This window comes from Ursus maritimus, unplaced genomic scaffold (assembly GCF_017311325.1).
Source record: "Ursus maritimus isolate PB19 unplaced genomic scaffold, ASM1731132v1 scaffold_29, whole genome shotgun sequence".
NCBI lineage: Eukaryota > Metazoa > Chordata > Mammalia > Carnivora > Ursidae > Ursus > Ursus maritimus.
Genome location: NW_024425452.1, coordinates 27,484,772 through 27,503,295, shown reverse-complemented (window position 1 = coordinate 27,503,295; position 18,524 = coordinate 27,484,772). Strand labels below are relative to the sequence as shown.

The window sequence follows — 18,524 nt, the reverse complement described above, 5'->3', positions numbered from 1 at the left end:
AATAAGAAATTATTCTGTAGTCCATTACCATCACCCACACAGGAAAAATACACAAGTTACAGCAAAATTTGAACATTTATCATAGATCTACTTCAGAGTTCTAGAAAGTCTCGAGAATGAAGATAATCTGCATATAAACTGTTCACAAAACAGCATGCATTATAAATGTGTGTGGAATTCCATGGGACCAAATAATTTTATTCCACACAGGAAATCACTAAAATCATAATTGGTCCTTGGGAGAACGTGGACCACTGTTCATTGCTCAGTAAATTCTGTGGAGTAAATGAATGCGGCACGAAAAGATATTATGAAGGGAATTTGCTCTTAGACCTTCTACTCATTATTGGTCTTATCAAACTCATCTTTGTATCAAAATTCCCCACAGCCACTCACAATGCACTTGAGTCAAACCCTAACTCCTTACTATGGTTTATAAATGTACATAATCTAGCCACTGCCTACTTCAACTTTCTTATACTACTCCATTTCCCCCTCTTTCTGCTCCAGGCACATAATCCACTTATATTCTGTTCCTCAAACTCCACAGCTTGTTTTTGTCTGGATTGCAATTCCCCTAACACTTTGCATTTTTGTCATCAAATATTAGCCTTTTGATTGATTATCCCATCTAAAGTAAGCATCCAGATACTTGGCATATTCACAACAACTGCTATAAATTTTCTATTGTTTTTTGTTGTAGATGTTTACTTGCTCTTTCCCCACTACATATAAGCTATGAGAGAGCAGGATCATTGCCTTGTTCACTGCTATATTCCCGGAGTCTAAAACCACCTGGTGAAGAAAAAGAATTCAAAAAATCATGTTGAAGAACATATAAACTTGTATAAGCAATTTTCTTTCTTAAAATCCCACAGGTAAATGTTTGGTTAATATTTTTTGAGTAATACACATGCTCCAGGGAGACATAATCCCAGCATCACTCCACTTGGCTTTTTTATTTTGTTGTCTGGTCTCAGAAGCAAATGCCAAACTGGATCCTTTTGGACCTATTTCTTTAACAAAAAAAAAAAAAAAATCTAACAGGCCAGATTAGCAGGTCTAAGCAGATTTATACATATTTGAAAGTTAGGGTTTTTAATTTACCTCAGTTTCTCTTCTCTGTGAAATTAGGCTCAAAAATGGTACCTATTTCAAAGAACTGTCACAAGAACAAATGATTTAATATACAAAAGGTTTAGCACAGTGCCTGACATATATAAGCTTTAAAAAAAGTTCATGAACTGCATAATATATTTACGAAAAACCATATGGATACGTATTATATATTAAAGGGGAAGCGTACTGTTCTAATGATAATTATTTTTATGGTGCTTCAGGGACACCTCTATATCTACTATATAAAAAAATTCATTTTAAAGCCCCAATGCTGCAAATCATACTACATTGCTCTTGTTTTGTTAACTTAAAATAAATGAGGGTTGTGCTCAATGACACCACAATTGCAAAGCAAATGGGAAGTGTGCGAAGACACCATATACTTAAAAATCTTGTTCTGATAGCTCATTTCATTCTATATATAGAATACATTCTATGTGATATGTAAGATTCTGCATCAGGGTCTATGATGGATGATCTGTGTCCCCTCAAAATTCATACGTTAAAGCTCTAACCCCCCTGTGACTGTATTTGGAGATACAGCCAATAAGAAGGTAACAAAGGCTAAATGAGGTCATAAAAGTGAGGCCTTAATCTAATAGGACTGGTGTCCTCATAAAAAGAAGAAATGCAGATTTCTTTTTGCAAGCATAGAAAAAAGGACACATAAGGACACAGTGAGGAGGTGGCTGTCTACAAAGTGATGGCACCTTGATCTTGGACTGTCAGCCTCCAGAACTGTGAGAAAATAAATTTCTGTTGTTTAAGCTACTCAGTCTACAGTATTTTGTTATGGCAACCCAAGCATGTTAATACAGGATCTTTGTACTTATATTCCATCTTGTTCCTATACATTTCAGCACATCCCTCTCCTTACTTCATTCTGGGTTCTCTTCAAAAGTTACTTCATCAAAGGTGCCTATTTTACCACCTATCTAAAATAGCACCCTTCCTCATCTTGACACCTAACAATTATCGCTCTATTCCCTGGATCTTGCTTCATTTTTCTACACAGAATTTATCACAATTACTTGAGACACTGTACATTTTATTAATTATTTGACCACCCAGGACATAATAAAAATTCCATTATAATAAACTACTTTAATAGGAATAAAAATTTAAGAATGATTAAGTATATAAGGAAAACAGACTTTAGAACCAGAAAAATGTTTTATTAAAATCTAAACTCCAATAGTCCCTAAGTATATAATATTGAGAAGTTAATCTCCTTAAGCCTAGGTTGCCTCATTTATAAAATGGGATGTATTCATGCCTACCTCACATGACTGTAAAAACCAGAACTGGTTAGTGTATATACCTTTATCACAAAGCAAGGCACATTAAGCATTCAATAAATGATATTTTTATTACTAATACAAAATGTTCTTAAAACATATTTTTCCATGTATTTTAATGGGAAATACTTAGTCTTCAATTGTTTTTTTTTTTCTTTTATGAGCTGGGGAGGGAAATTTATGCTTTATGATTTTAATTCATGGTTGATATGGTCCTAGGTTAAGCTCTGAATAGTAAACCACTTAAGGCACCTCAACCACATGAATTTATTTATTTTTTACTTATCACCCTTAGCCTTATTAACTTCCAGTTCTCTCATCCTAGAAATCTCCTTAAGATGCTAAGTTTCCTATAGAACATTTGGCTCAGTAATAGTACCCGGTAACTACCTAGTGAGAGTGTTCTTCATATCTAACCATTAAAATGTAAAAACCTCACCATTAGGAAAGATTCAAATGACATTAACAATATTTAATATTGTACTGGTATAACACTAAAATATATCATAAAATATTCACCAAATACCAACACCATCATAATATAACAGAATGTTGGTTAGACACTCATCACACAGTAATCATTTTTTTAACCAAATTCTTTTTTTTTTTTTTAAGATTTTTAAATTTATTTGAGAGAGAGAGAGCATGAGCGGAGGGGCAGGAGAGAGAGAGAGAGAGAGAATCTCAAGCAGACTCTAAGCTGATCGCAGAGCCTGATGTGGGGTTCAAGCTCACGACCCTGAGATCATGACCTGAGTTGAAACCAAGACTTAGATGCTTGATCAACTAAGCCACCCAGGTGCCCCTGAGTTCTTTCTGAAAAATAAGATAACGTACTGGTATGAGCTAAGGTTTTTATATTGAATCAAACTGAACTTGATATATTTCCCAGGTTAAAAAATTTTTTTTTAATTTTATCCCCTTTTATTTACCAGTTTTTAAAGTAATGATTTGGAACCTAAGCAACCTCCAAATGTAACCAATGGAGAGCTTTTCTTCTTTTGGGGGGATTAGGGAGGGATATCATTATGATTAATTTTAATTATCATTGTAATTAATTTTAATATATGTGACATATTTCAATAAATAGTAGTTATGATACCTTCTGTGACCCAAGTAGTACCACTACTGATCAGTAGGAGCCCTTTCTTTTTAGCTCCCGTGTCCTTCTGACATGTCCACAGTCGTTTTTGACTGCTTCCATGCTTCCTGATATGAGTAGATGATCTAGATTTATTAAATACATTCCTNCTCTGGTCTTGGAGTCAGCCATTTCTCTGAGAAGTTCTAGCTATTTCTACTGAGAAATGGTATTCAAAAACACAAATATGGGACCTAGGATCGTTCATTTCTATTTGAGAGAATATATATGATACTCTCACACTATTATCTCCAATTCAAGTTTAAAATTATGGGACTTTTACTTCTCTGATTTTACTTTTGAACTCCTTTTCACTAACACTGAAAATCTTGGTTTCTGGGGATAATAATTGCTTATTTGCTTTATCATAATATATGAGTTTAAAAATAACAATACCAATATTATTAATCACAATATTACTAAGTACACTTAGGATTTCTTTGTAGTTCTAGTTAACCTTAAAATATATCACATTAGGAATGTATAACCACAATATTATTTTAACTTAAATTCATTTGAAATAATTCTTCTGTGTGTTCAAGCCACCAACTAAATACAAAAATAAGTTCATCAACCAAGTTTCATCTTGGTTTTTATTTTTTTTAAACTTCCAATTTAATTTTGTTTTATAATCATGTAAAACATTTACATGGCTCCAAAGTCAAATCTACAAAAAAAAGAGTATGTTTGGAAATATCTAACATCTATCCCTAATTCCTAAATTGTTTCCTCCCTTCTAACCAACTACTTTTTAGAATTAGTTTTTGGTATATCTTTCCATTTAAAAAAACCTATATTCATTCTCCCATCCTTCACAAATAAAGGACAGCACATATTCACTCTGATCTGTACCCTGCCTTATTCATGTTATTAAAGATCTCAGAAATCACTCTACAGAATATTAAGGGAGATCTTTCTCTCCTTTTACAGCTATGTATGCTATAGTTTATTCAACTACTTCCTGATTGTTGCCAGTCTTTGGCTATTTATTACAAACAGGACTACATTTCATATACACACATATATGTACCTATGTCTAAAGGTAAGAAAAAGATTTGGGGGAAGAGTAAAAGTGGCAAGGAAACTAGTTTTCACTGAGTCCTTTCTGTGTATCAAATACTTTATTTACTGGGCTATGCTAGGCAGTTTAAATGTTTTATTTACTTCTTCAAAAACACTGTCAGGCAGAAAATAATCCATTTGCAAATCAGAGAGATTAAATTAACTGAGCCAAAGTTAGAAAGTTTGGCATCATTGGCATTTGACCTATGAATTGGGCCAAGGTCAGTGCTTTTCTTTTTTTAACTATTTAAGATGGACAGGATGAGAACAAAGTCAGTTATTTTCCAACTACATGGACAGTTTTAATCATCTACCCAAAAAACATGTTACATAACTGACACAAGAGATACCTATTAAAACTACACTTCTCAAATATGCTCATGCTCACATTAAAAATATATGTAAAAAATACTGGATCGATATAAGTAATACTAAAGGGAGTAAAATACTTACTTGGATCATTTAGGTCTGACAGGCTTGTTTTCCTTTCTTTCAGGTTTGTGATTTTCGCTACTTTTGCCCTAGGTAAAATGACTTTCCCATTAGTCTGTAAATAATTCTGTCTACTATCATCACAATTCACAATAATATCAACTGGAATCTTTCCCACACTGCTGCCATAAAACTTCTTGGATGGTAATGCTGTGTTTTGTGACTTCTGTCCTCCAGAATTCTGATGAATTGATGTTCTTAATAATGGTCCAGTAGATTCACTCAAAGTTATAGCTTGTCTGCAATTTCTTTGCAAATCCTTAGGAAAAAGAATACCACAACTTTGGCATTTGGTCTGATTTTCCTTTTCTTTTCCACATTTTGGACAATATCCACACTGTTTAGAAACCTTAAGTTCCAAAAGAATAAAAAAAAAAAGACTTTGGCATTTTATTTCAACATCATTGAATAAAAAGTAAGATCTCAAAATTAAGTCTCTTACTCCCCATCATCATCACCAAGGCTCCCACAAAATGCTAAAAACTACATACATCAATCATGTTACTTGGGATTTAGCATCAGGAAGCTGAAAGGAATTTTTGGGACAATCAAGTCCAACAGTCTTCACAATGGACCATGTCTACTACTCAATGGCTACATAAAGATCTTCTATGACATACAGAGCATAAATAAACTTAATGGAATAAATATCTAAATCCTCAATCTCCACATATCATTCCAAAATCTGACTTGATTATGCCTCTGATGGAAAGTTATCTCCTGCCAGAACTGTTCTCATAGTTTAAAAAAAAAAAAAAAAAGCCCAACTTCATTTGAAATATTACAATGCTATACTGCCCTGGAGTATAAAAACCATGAAACCAAACAAAAGGACAATTTTAAATGGTGAAAAAAATCAATTCTAAATACTGGTTAACAAAAACTTTTACAAGAAACTGATTTCTAAGACACTGCTTCAAAAATATTTTAAGGCAGGCCTAATCTAGGTTACAACTGTGAGACTATTAAAAATATTTTTGATGGTAGAGCTTCCTGTTATTCAGGGCATATAGTTTAGGAGTTCCAAGATTCTTTTCATACTCATGTAGTTATTTATGTGAAAAAGGTTCTTTAGCACATATGACTGTAAGAAGGAAAAATATAGAGAGATGTTGAATCCTGTCACAATTTGTAACATAATATTTATTCACAGACACAGGAATTGAGGAAAACAGTCAATGTTTCTAATTAAGAACTGCATTTCCAATAATTTTACTTTTTATGTCAAATAATTACTTAAACTATAACATATTTTTAATCAAAAGTCTACTATTAATAACCAAAGTAATTAAAAAAATTTTTTTAAACACTTCGAGCCTTATATCATAGAAAATAAGTGGGTAAACACTTCTGGCAGTGAGATGATAGAAAGAGACCATAATTATTAAGTGTTATAGTATTTTGATGCTATCAGATCCATATATGAAGGAAGTGAGTTAACCACTTTATTTTAAAATGTTACTCCTTTTACTGTGTCAACTATTACATCCTATGTAACTATTTAAACTTGAAACAAAAAATGTTGAATGTCAACTTAAAAATATGTAAGAGATTACACAGTTTTTTAAAAAAGTCTTTTAGGTGATAGAAGTCATCAAGCAGTTGTAGGAGGACTGACCTGTAAGTGGTAGTTATATATGATCACTTGTGTAAACATAAATTTCAAAAGTCATTGAGCTAAATGCTGGAGGTCTATGCACTTCTTCTATGTAAATTTATAACTCAAAAGTACGTAAGAAAGTCTAACGCCCACTGTTCTAGTTTTATCTCCTTGTTTTAAAGATGGAAAAACTGACAAAAATTATTTACCTTGTCCTACGTGATCCACAACAAAGCCGTTCTATTACACCATGTTACCTATTCAAGAATCTACCCCAGATAACAACAAAGAACGAAACCAAGCTTTAACCAGGGCAAAGCTGAACTCAGAACATTAGCTCACTATCTCTGCATAGGTAGATTAAAAACAACAACAACAACAACAACCATGTCTCTTTCTCAGCCAGTACATAGCAGAATTCAGTTATACTACTTGTGGAGTCTACGTCTAAGGAATTTTTTTCTCATAGCACTTTTGATAGGGCCCTGTGTATTTAGGACGCACAGTTAGCAGGAGAACTATGCAAACAACTGGTTAGACACAAATATGGGACAGATTATCTAACTCTGAAATTTTAGCCTACTGTCAGTAAGGGAAAGAAATAATAGTATAGTTAACACAGGTTTGAACTGCACAGGTCCACTTACATGATGATTTTTTTTATAAATACAGTACAGTACTATAAATGTATTTTCTCTTCCTTATGATTTTCTTAACATGTTCTTTTCTCTTACTTTATAGTAAAAATACAGTATAACGTAACATGCAAAATATGTGTTAATCGCTCATGTTGTTGGTAAGGCTTCCAGTCAACAGATTATTAATGAAGTTTTGGGGGAGTTGAAAGTTATATGCAGATTTTCAACTGTTCAGGGGATCAGTACTTCTAACTTCTGAGTTGTTGAAGGGTCAACTGCATATTTAAATGAAATAATGCAATTATTCCCTAATGAACTGCAAATGGTTGGCCATGTCTTACTGCACCTAAAAGGGAAACTCATAAATAAAGGAGCAGTCCCCACCTACATACCACCCTGCAATAAAATACCTAATTGTCTAAGAAAAATCTAAACCCCACTATTTTTATAATGAAAATGATAAAGCTGGGTACTAACTGACTCCAATTTTTCACTGTCTGTAACAAAGATTAATAGGACATATTTCAATGAACAGAACCCCATGAAAAGAAGATACTTCACATATTTCCTTTTATAAAATTGATATTAAACAGAAAAAGCATACACTATTAAAATTTCTGATATTAAAATACAGAATGAAATATACTGTGAGCTATCATATGCCTTCCATCAGCTAAGAAATACATACCTTAGAACTATTTGCAACAATTAAAAAACAAAATGCAGATTAGCTGAACCGAATATAATACTTAATTTTTCATGATAAAAACTACAGATTCAGAATTTTATCAAGCTACCAATCTCAAAACTAGAATCTCAATACTGCTCAATTACTTTTAGTGAAGTGTATATAAAGTTGTATACACTTCCATAACAACTTCATATTAGATACAATTTCTTCTGGAAAACAAAGACTGAAGTCTTATTTCCCCCTTTTTGGTAGGTAGACTTTTACAAAACAAAATAAATCCAAATCACTAATACATACTATCTGCCAGGCTTCACACATAAATAATAACCAATTATATTAATAATAATGAGCCTGTCTCTGATGAGATACCACTGAGACATCATTTTTAGTAAATATCCTTAAGATGTATAATCTCATTAAATATCATATATCGTGTTTTCTTATAAGCAGTACAGAGAAGAGCATTTCACAGACTACTGTGGGGAAAAAAACCCACTAATCTTGTCTAAGAATTAAAAATTACATAGAGGGTGGGTAGAATCTATTCTTTATGTTAAGAACAGAGTAAGAACAACTGGCATGGAAGTGAAAAGTAAAAGGAGGATTTATTTTGGATGTTAAAAAAATTCCGATAAGTAAAATACACTGGACATGATGAAGTCAGGTTTCTTAGAGAAGGAAGTTACAAACATGCAAAGTGGGAAAGACTAAAATAAACACTGTGGTTTTAGACTAGAATTGGAATTATCAGGATAAATTCATGGATTTTATTTTATTATTTTTTAGGGGGCTTTTTTTTTTTTTTTTTTTTTTTGCTTCAATCTCAAGGCAGCTCCAGACTAATTCATGGATTTTAACATGTACTAAATACTAACATAAACACACATATATTTACTAGTTTTGTCCACTGAGAGGGCCTATAAACATGATACCAAGTAGCAATGAGCATAACTAAGGCCCAAATATCTTCCCACCACTTATAGGAACAATGGCTCCTTGGAGAAACGAATGACTCTAGAGCTGCGACAGAGAAAACACAAACCATCTGGTTACATCAAAAATTAAGGGAAGCTCTCAAAGAATGATGTGGATATGTCAAAATAAAAGAGAAGCCAGCTTAAAGAACTTCCCAGGGGCCAAGACTGGGACAATCTGAGCACCAAAATAATAACAGTGACAGAATATAATTTTTTGAATAAGAATCCATGTTGTGTGAACTATACTTCAATAAAAAAAAAAGAACCTATACATTTGTGCTGATATAAAGGAATACATAGGTAAATATAAGATAAGGAAACCCTCTACCTTACAGTAGCTCATCTTATTAATAAATAAGAAATACCTACTAATTACAGTGGACAAATCTAGGAGAGTACATCCTAAGATAAAAGTTAATAATGTGAAAATCAACACTGTATGCAATCAGATATGACGCAATGATAAGAGTACAGAATCACTTCAGAGGATTCTTGAAAATGCATAAATCATGAAGAAACATCATACTCTCCACAATATCAAGGTGATGAAAGACATGGAAAGACTAAGGAATTATTCCAAATTAAGAAGACTGAAGATCAATGTAACACAATCTTGAATTGGATCCTGTTCTGATAAAGGACATTAATTAGGTGAAATTTGAATGGAGTTTGTAGATTAGACAGTAATTTTGGATCCATGTTAATTTTTAAATTTTGACAGTTGCACTCTGGTTATATAGGAAAATGCCTCCTCTCCACCCTTTCCCCTGCCTTTTTTAAGGAAACATGCACTAAAGTATTAAGTGATAAATGGGGATCATATCCGTTACTTATCCTCAAATGGTGCAGAAACACACACACACACACACACACACACACACACACACACACGGAAGGTGGAAGGAAAGCAGAGGGAGGGAAAACAACATATCAAATGTGGAAAACTAGAGAATCTAATAGAAGGGTATATGGATAGTCTTTTTGTTATTTCTTCAACTTTTTGTAAATTTTAAATTATTTCGAAGTATTTCTGGTTGACAGCTATTATTTGGAGTATGCTGCAGGAAGGCACTGATCAATTCTTTTCAGAAGATACGCATTCTACATTTTGGACAGTGAAAAAAATGACATAATGAAGGCAGAAAAATTTGCTTAAATAACTTTTCTAGGTCTTTTCTAGTCCTGTAAGAAAAGATCACCTAGAATTTAGTAAGTACTAAAAATAGTATTGATAAAAATACCAACTGATTACCAACAAAGAATAATTTCTCCACCCACCTCTAAATCAGTTAAACATTTTTTTGAAGCAGGAGACAGAGGAGGTGGAGACTGAAATGTGCTACTGTGACGTTTCTGTGGTACTTTCCTTTTAATTTCAGACTCCAGGTGTGATTCAGACTCTTCAGTTTTCTTCATTACACGATCTAAAGTTAAGAGAAAAAAACAAACGTACTGAAATTAAATTTTATAAATTCCTCATGATCTTTGCTATAAACAATGCTAATTTATATTATCAAGTTATGTTTTGGTTAAAATAAATTAATGTTTCACAACGTGTATAATAAAGAGTAACGACAACTTGGGAGTAGGGAAAGATGGCTGAGTAAGAGGATCCTGAACTCACTTCCTCCCTCAGGCACCAAGCCAACAACTACATACATTACAACTCTGAAAATGACTGGAAGATTACCAGAACAGATCTTCCACAGTTAAAAAAATAAAGGAAAAGGCACACTGAGAAGGGTATGAAGGCAGAGATGCAGCTGGGAACCAAATCCCCCACAGGCGACCCAAAAGTGGGAGGAGCTATCACAGGTGTGAAGGTCCTCACTGAGGAGTGAGGGGATCAAGTTAGGCACCCTAACTCTGGGAAGCACACCAAGAAGCCAAGCCACCATAATACCTGGCTTTGAAAATCGGCAGGGATTAACTCTAAGAACTTTGAAAATCAGTAGGCCTTAACTCTGGGAAAGCTGGAGGGCTACAAGAAAAAAAACCTGCTCTTAAAGGGCCAGTGCACTGTATCATTTAGCACTTTGAAAAGTACATGGGTTGTATAAGAGAGATTCATTGACCAAGTTTAGGACATGTGTGGAAGGGACAGGGATATACAGGAGGTTTTTCTAAGAATGAAAATACTGGGAACCACCATTTTTCTTGCCCTTCCTCAGCCTTACTGACCAGACACTTACAGGTACCAGTTCTGACACTATCTATCTACCTTACTAGCACTGCTTACCCCTCCCCAGCATTTGTCTGTGGACCCACCCGGACTGCCTCCAAAGCAACTCCCACAACACCATACCCAGTGAGCAACCCCTCAGGGACAGTGCCTCTCCTACAACCACACTCATAGCAGCTGCAGCTAGACCTCTCAGCCAGGTGTGCCAAGAGCTAACCTTATCCATCAGCAAGGCCACCACAGCCACAGCCAGGCCTCTCAGCCAGCCCTGCCCACCAATGCACCCCACAAAAGTTATGGCTTAGTCACAACAGGAAGGTGTATACATAACCTATGGAGGGATACCCCTGGAGCACCTGTTTCTATGACTAGGTGTGAATGTGTTACCTGACCTCATAGGATGCCTTCTATATAAGACCACTGCTTTCAAGATCAGAAGTAGCTGACCTACTCAATACACAGAAACAAACACAAAGAGTCAGAAAAATGAGGACACAGTGAGATATGTTCCAAAAAAAGGAGTAAGACAAAACCTCAGGAAAAGAACTAAATGAAATGGAGATATACAATTTACCCAATGAAGAATTCAAAGTAATCGTCATAAAGAGGCTCACTGGACATGAAAGAAGAGTGGATGAACAAAACAACAACTTTGACATAGAGATAAAAAATTTTAAAAAGAGCCAATCAGAACTGAAGAATACAATAACCAAAATTAAAAATACATTAGAGGGAATCAACACCAGATTAGAGAATGCAGTAGAATGGATGACCAATCTGGAAGATATGTTAATGCCAAGTACCCAAGCTGAACAGCGAAAAGAAGAAAAAGGTTGGGTTAAGGAACCTCTGGGACAACATCGAGCATATTAACATTCACATTATAGGGGCCCAAGAAGGAAGAAAAAGGGGCAAATAATTTAAGAAATAATGACTGAAAACCTCCCTAACTTGGGGAAGGAAACAGACATCCAGGTCCAGAAGCACTGAGAGAGCGCCCCAAACAATATGAACCCAGAGAGGTCCACACCAAAACAGATAACAAAATGTCAAAGATTAAAAATAAAGTGAGAATCTTAAAAGCTGCAAGAAAAAAAGCAAATAGTTACATAAGAGGGAAACCACATAAAGCCATCAGCTGAATTTTCAGCAGAAGCTTTGCTGACCAGAAGGGAGTAGTATGATAATATTCAAAGGGCTAAAGGAAAAAAACCCACAACCGAGAAGACTTTACCAGGCAAGATATGCATTCAGAATTAAAGGAGAATTAAAGAGTTTCCCAGACAAACACAAGTTAAAGTTCATCATCACTAAACTACCTTACAAGAAATGTTAAGGAGACATCTCTCTTTTTTTTAAAAGATTTTATTTTATTATTTATTGAGAGAGAGAGCACAAAACAGAGAGTGCAAGCAGGGGGAGGGGCAGAGAGAGTGGGAGAAGTAGACTCACTGAGCAGACTCATTGAACCCCAACACAGGGCTTGATCCCAGGACTCCAGGAACAAGACTTGAGGTGAAGGCAGATGCTCAAGGGACTGAGCCACCCAGGTGCCTTGGGACTATAAAAGCTTGTGCACAGCAAATGAAACCATCAACAAAATGAAAAAGAAACCTACTGAATAGAAGATAATTGCAAATGATACTATCTGATAGGGGATTAATATCCAAAATATATAAAGAACTCATACAACTCAAAATCAAAAAGAAAAACAATCCAATTAAAAAATGGGCAGAGGATCTGAACACTTTTCCAAAGACAGACACATGAGATGATGAATCAATATTACTAATAATCAGGAAATGCAAATCAAAACCACAGTGAGATATCACCTCACATGCCAGCCAGAATGCAAGTGTTGATGAGGATGTGGAGAAAAGGGAATTCTTTCTTTATGAGTGGGAATGTAAACTGGTATAGCCCCTATGGTAAACAGTATGGAGGTTCCTCAAAAAATTAACAAGGAGAAATACCATGGATCCAGTAATTCCACTACTGGGTATTTACCCAAAGAATTAAAAAAAAAAAAACAACTAATTTAAAATGATTTGTCTACCCCTATGTCGAGACACACACACACACACACACACACACACACACACACACACACGAATGTTACTCAGCCATAAAAAAATGAAATTTTGCCATTTGTGACAACATGGACCTAGAGGGTATTGTGCTAAGCAAAATAAATCAAATAGAAAAACTTTATAATTTCACTTATGTGTGGAATCTAAAAAAAATCAATCGAACAAACAAAAAGCAGAAACAGACCCATAAATACAGAAAACAAACCGATGGTGGCCAAGAGGGAGGGGGGGTGGGCAAAATGAGTAAAGAGGACTAGGGGATATAGGCTTCCAGTTATGGAATGAATAAATCACAAGGATAAAAGGTACAGCACAGGGAATCAAGTCAGTGGTATTGTAACTGTGTTGTATGGTGACAGATAGTAGCTACACTTGTGATGAGCACAGTGTAATTATTACAGTCATCGAATCGCTATGTTATACACTTGAAACTAATGTGATATTTTATGTCAACCATACTTCAATAAAAATATTATTAATAAAAGAATAACCCGAACTTTAAGTTGTAGCCCTGTAGTCATGTCCTGGTAGCTCTAGTCTTTTTCATTCCTCACCAGGATCTCCACACTGTGGACCACTTTTGTCAAGTGTACCAATATTCTCTTCAGCTTATTCTGTGTTAGTAAGGCCGCAGAAGCACTTTTCACACTGACTCAATCAATCAACTGAATTAATCAATCTCTCTCTCTCACACACACACATTTTTTCTAAGTTGTCACTCCTCTTAGATTTGTAGTAAGAAGGGAGATTGAATGGCTCTGTCAGCTAAGCGTCCAACTGTTAGTTTTGGCTCAGGCTGTGATCTCAGGGTCCTGAGACTGAGCCCTGTGCCGAGCTCTCCCTCTGCCTCTCCCTCCCTCTCCCCCTCAAAATAAAAAAAATAATTAGTAATGAGAAAAAAATTTTATTTTTATTTTTTAAAAATATATTTATTTATTTATTTATTTGACAGAGACAGCCAGCGAGAGAGGGAACACAAGCAGGGGGAGTGGGAGAGGAAGAAGCAGGCTCCCAGCGGACGAGCCTGATGTGGGGCTCGATCCCGTAACACTGAGCTGAAGGTAGACGCTTAACGACTGAGCCACCAGGCGCCCCGTAATGAGAAAAATATTTTAACTCAAACACTGGTTACAACTGTTTAGATGAAGGAAACTAAACTAATACGCAGCCTAATGTTTTTTATGTTCAGGAAATACAAAAGGATTTTCCTCATTCTTCAATGTAAATTTAATAATTTTCATTAAGGATATAATTAGAATTTTTAAGTGAGCAACAAAAACAGGACAATATTTATTACAATCTGATTTTACCAGCAAAGATTTAAGTATGCAAGAAGATAATATGCACTTCTAAACACAAGTTGATGAATCTACAAATAAAAGTGTTCTACCTACATAATCCCAACTTTGTTAAAAACTTCCATATTCCTATCTTCAATATCCTATCTTTTAATTTTTTCAAATAAGGACATTTTATAATATTTCTGAGTTTGATATACAATATTGAGTTAAGAAGCCTATATAATTATTCTTGTTATTATAATCACACAGAGCTACACTAAGTGAATTCCACCTTCTCAGCCTTTGGCAGTTCAAACACATTTATTTTCCCAGACATCAAAGCTGAAATCTAAGTAATAGTTGACTTCTTATAGTACCTCCTTCCTCACATTCAAGGAATTCTACTAACAGCTCTTAAATTTATTTCTTCCTCTCCAACACCACTGCCACTACATTTCAGATGCTTAACTCTTGCCTAAATTGATTTTCCTCACTCCATATGAGCTTGGTTTAAATCCTTCCCCACTACTGCCAAAGTGATCTAACAAAAAAATATCATTCTAATGCTTAAAATCTCTCAATGATTCTAGTAGCTAAGGAAAAAATTCAGAACCGCAGCTCTTCACAAAGGATGTCTGTGCTGATGTTCCAGTCTTCCAAACAAATTGCACCTCAAAGAGATGCATTTTTCCAGAGTATTTCTCCTTTCACCCTCTTACATATACTGCTGTTCTCTTCACAAGTAAAGCCCTCCCTATTTATCTAAGTAAATTCAAACCATTCTTTGTTAAGAAGCAGCATCTGCCTTACACTAAGCATGCATAAGCAATATTTGGAGCTTCCACAGCATTTTATCTGTACTTCTATTACCACCTCATTTTATTTTACTGTTATTATTTGTACTGATCTGTTTCATCCTATTATATTGTCAGCTCTGAAAGAGCAGAAATCATGTTTTAGCCGCCTGTTCTCCCAGTGTCTAGAAACTGCACAAGCGAAGGGCTCGAAAAACGTTTACTGGATTAATGAATCACATTACAAAAGATAAAACTATATGACACACTTTAAAAAGATGAAATTACATAGGTGGAAGAAATGCTGTTACTATGTCATCTCTGAAAATGCCTTAACTTTGCCACACAGAGATACTGATTCACTCGCAGATCTAGAAACCTAAGGACTTACCCTCCATACAAAGAGAAGAACTGAAAGCTTCTCTCAACAACTAACACCTGAAGTTACAGAGAAGCTACTCTAGTCCAGAGCATCCAAGTTTTAGTTATTGTTCCTATGAAGATTAAATTACTTTGTTAGACTCAAACATAAAAAACAGTTTCTATACAATGAGTATTAAAGAGGGATAAGAAGAAAACAGAATGTTCACTCATGACCACATATGAGGAACACCAAGATTAGGATATTTCTTGTTGGATTTTCTAGCTCAACATCTTTTTACTGTTTTTCTTTTTTAATTTTTAAAATTTCTTTAAAAATATTTTAAAGATTTTTATTTACTTATTTATTTGAGAGAGAATGAGCATGCTGGAGGGGAAGGTCAGAGTGAGAGGGAGAAGCAGATTCCCCACTGAGCAGGAAGCCTGGGCTGGATCCCAGGACCCTTAGATCATGACCTGAGCTGAAGTCACATGCTTAACCGAATGAGCCACCCAAGTGCCCCTCAACATCTTTTTAATATACCACACTATCTCCAGCTAAGCAGAAAAGGTGAGCATATGAAAACTATTATGGGATAAGTAAAAGTGACTAACAGACTGAATAGAGAATAAATTTTTAATCTAATTAAAAAAATAAGGTCCTCCTTAAAAAGAATGTTCATGGCAGCTTTACTCATAATAGTAAAAAACTGGAAACAACCCAGGTGTCTACTATCAGGAGAATGGATAAACAAACTGTTACATCCATATAATGGGATACTAAAAAGGAACAAACTACTAATGCATGCAACGACACGGAACAATCCCCAAAACATTATCCTGAATGAAAAGAGTCTTACATAAAAGAGTACATAATTAATGATTCCACTTATATGAAGTCCTAGAATAGGTAAAATTAATCTATGCAGGGAAAAATCAGAACAATGGCTACCTATGATGGAGCAGGAGTGAGGACTAACCAGGAAGGAAGATGAAGGAAATTTCTGGGGTGATGATACTATCCGTACTACATATTCCCAGCGGTTTGGGTTAGAAAGGTTTGTGTATTTGTTAAATTTATCCAACTGTATACTTAAGATCTGTGCATTTCACTACATGAAAATTTTATTTCAAAGAAGAAAACTATGAACAAATACTGAACTGTAAATAATGATATACCTGCTGAAATGTTTACGAATAAAGTGTACTGGTGTCTGCGATTTACTCTAAAATGCATAAAAAGATAAACTCATGTACAAATGGAGGTAATAAAGCAACCATAGAAAAGTGCTAATTGTAGAATCTATGTGGTAGAAATACGTGTATTCACCATAAAAGTCTTTCAACTTTTCTGTATGTTTGAAATTTTTCATAATAGAAGCTGAGGTAGGGTGGGGCAAGGAAGGTCCTTAACTTTCTTGTTTGAGAATTTAATTGTGATATTACTAATATGCTGGAAAATATATACCCCAAGGATAGTGACAGAACACAAACAACTATCTATATTGTGGTCATGGATTTGCTGATTTTTTTTTTAAGATTTTACTTATTTACTTGACACAGAGAGAGAGAGAGAGAGAGAGCGCACAAGCAGGGGGAGTGGTAGGCAGAGGGAGAGGGAGAAGCAGGCTCCCTGCCAAGCAGAGAGCCCAACGTGGGGCTCAGGCCCATGACCCTGGGATCATGACCCAAGCCAAAGGCTTACCAGGCACACCTATGTATTTGATTTTAAATTATTTTTACAGTCTTTCAAAAGAGAAAGACAAACCAAAAGAACAGCTGGTTTTCTCTATCATGTACCACCACTACTGATTTTCACTGTAAAATAAAACCAAAGTCATGAATTACATTCTCATTAAAACTTCCTTAAAAAAATCACTTTTGGCTAAGCTAAATAAGTGATAAACAGGCAGACATGAATAAAAGAAATTCAAATGGCCATTGTAATGCCTCACCAATAACGAAGGAAATGTGGAAAAACAAATACTATTTCCCTATCAGACTGGCAATATCAAAATGAATGATAATAGCTAATGTTACTGAGGAGCATGAGAAAACAGGCATATTCAAATACAGTTGCTGGAAGCTGACACACCCTTTTAAAGAAGGCCATTTGGCAGTAACGTATCAAAAGTCTTCAAAATGTGTATAACCTTTGTCCCTATAACTTTATTACTAGGGATTTAATCTAAGGAAATAATAGATCCGATACACAAGATGTATATCCTAGATTATTAAATCATAATATATATACTATCAAACCATTGAAAACAACCTAAATTATGGTACATAAATATAGTGGTCACTGTTCATTAAAAAATAATTAGAGACTTGGATATATTAACTTGTAAAGAAGTCCACCATAAGTAAACTTATCCATTTGATTCTTAAACTTCTTTTGATTGTGTTTTCCATGCTCGTTTTCCTCTGATATTCCAATATCTTTTAATGAGAGTATAGAAGCCAGATTAATATCACAACAAAGTAAAAAAGCAAGTTACAGAACAGTATGTATATATAGCACGAATGCTTTAAAAAAATTAACATATATGCATAGAAAAAAACCTAGGAAATTATATATTAAGATGCTAATGGAAGATATACAGATTGATTAAGATAGGGTCTATTTTTCTTCTGCACATGAGTTAAATAGTATAAATCAGGTGATTTAAGTTGTGATCATATGTAATCACATTAAGAATGTAACAAAATGTTCACTGTCTATTAATTCTCTTTGACAAGGATACAAAAAACAACTACAGAAATGAGATCTTAATTTATAGTTATATAGTTCTCGTTA

The 18,524-nt window shown here is 34.5% G+C and overlaps 1 protein-coding gene across 9 annotated transcripts in view; it reads right to left on the bottom strand.

The window, feature by feature from the left end:
- The window catches only part of SENP6 (SUMO specific peptidase 6), a 117,673-nt gene that overhangs the window by 40,388 nt on the left and 58,761 nt on the right, over positions 1-18,524 (bottom strand). For 5 of the 9 annotated variants that reach the window (XM_040643678.1, XM_040643679.1, XM_040643680.1 and 2 more), the window contains 2 exons: positions 10,297-10,442; positions 5,074-5,461 (listed from right to left, as the gene is read on the bottom strand). In XM_040643678.1, the coding sequence (XP_040499612.1) occupies positions 5,074-5,461; positions 10,297-10,442 (534 nt within the window). The remainder of the gene's footprint in view (positions 1-5,073; positions 5,462-10,296; positions 10,443-18,524) is intronic. The other 4 variants (XM_040643682.1, XM_040643684.1, XM_040643685.1 and 1 more) reach the window with 2 other exon arrangements.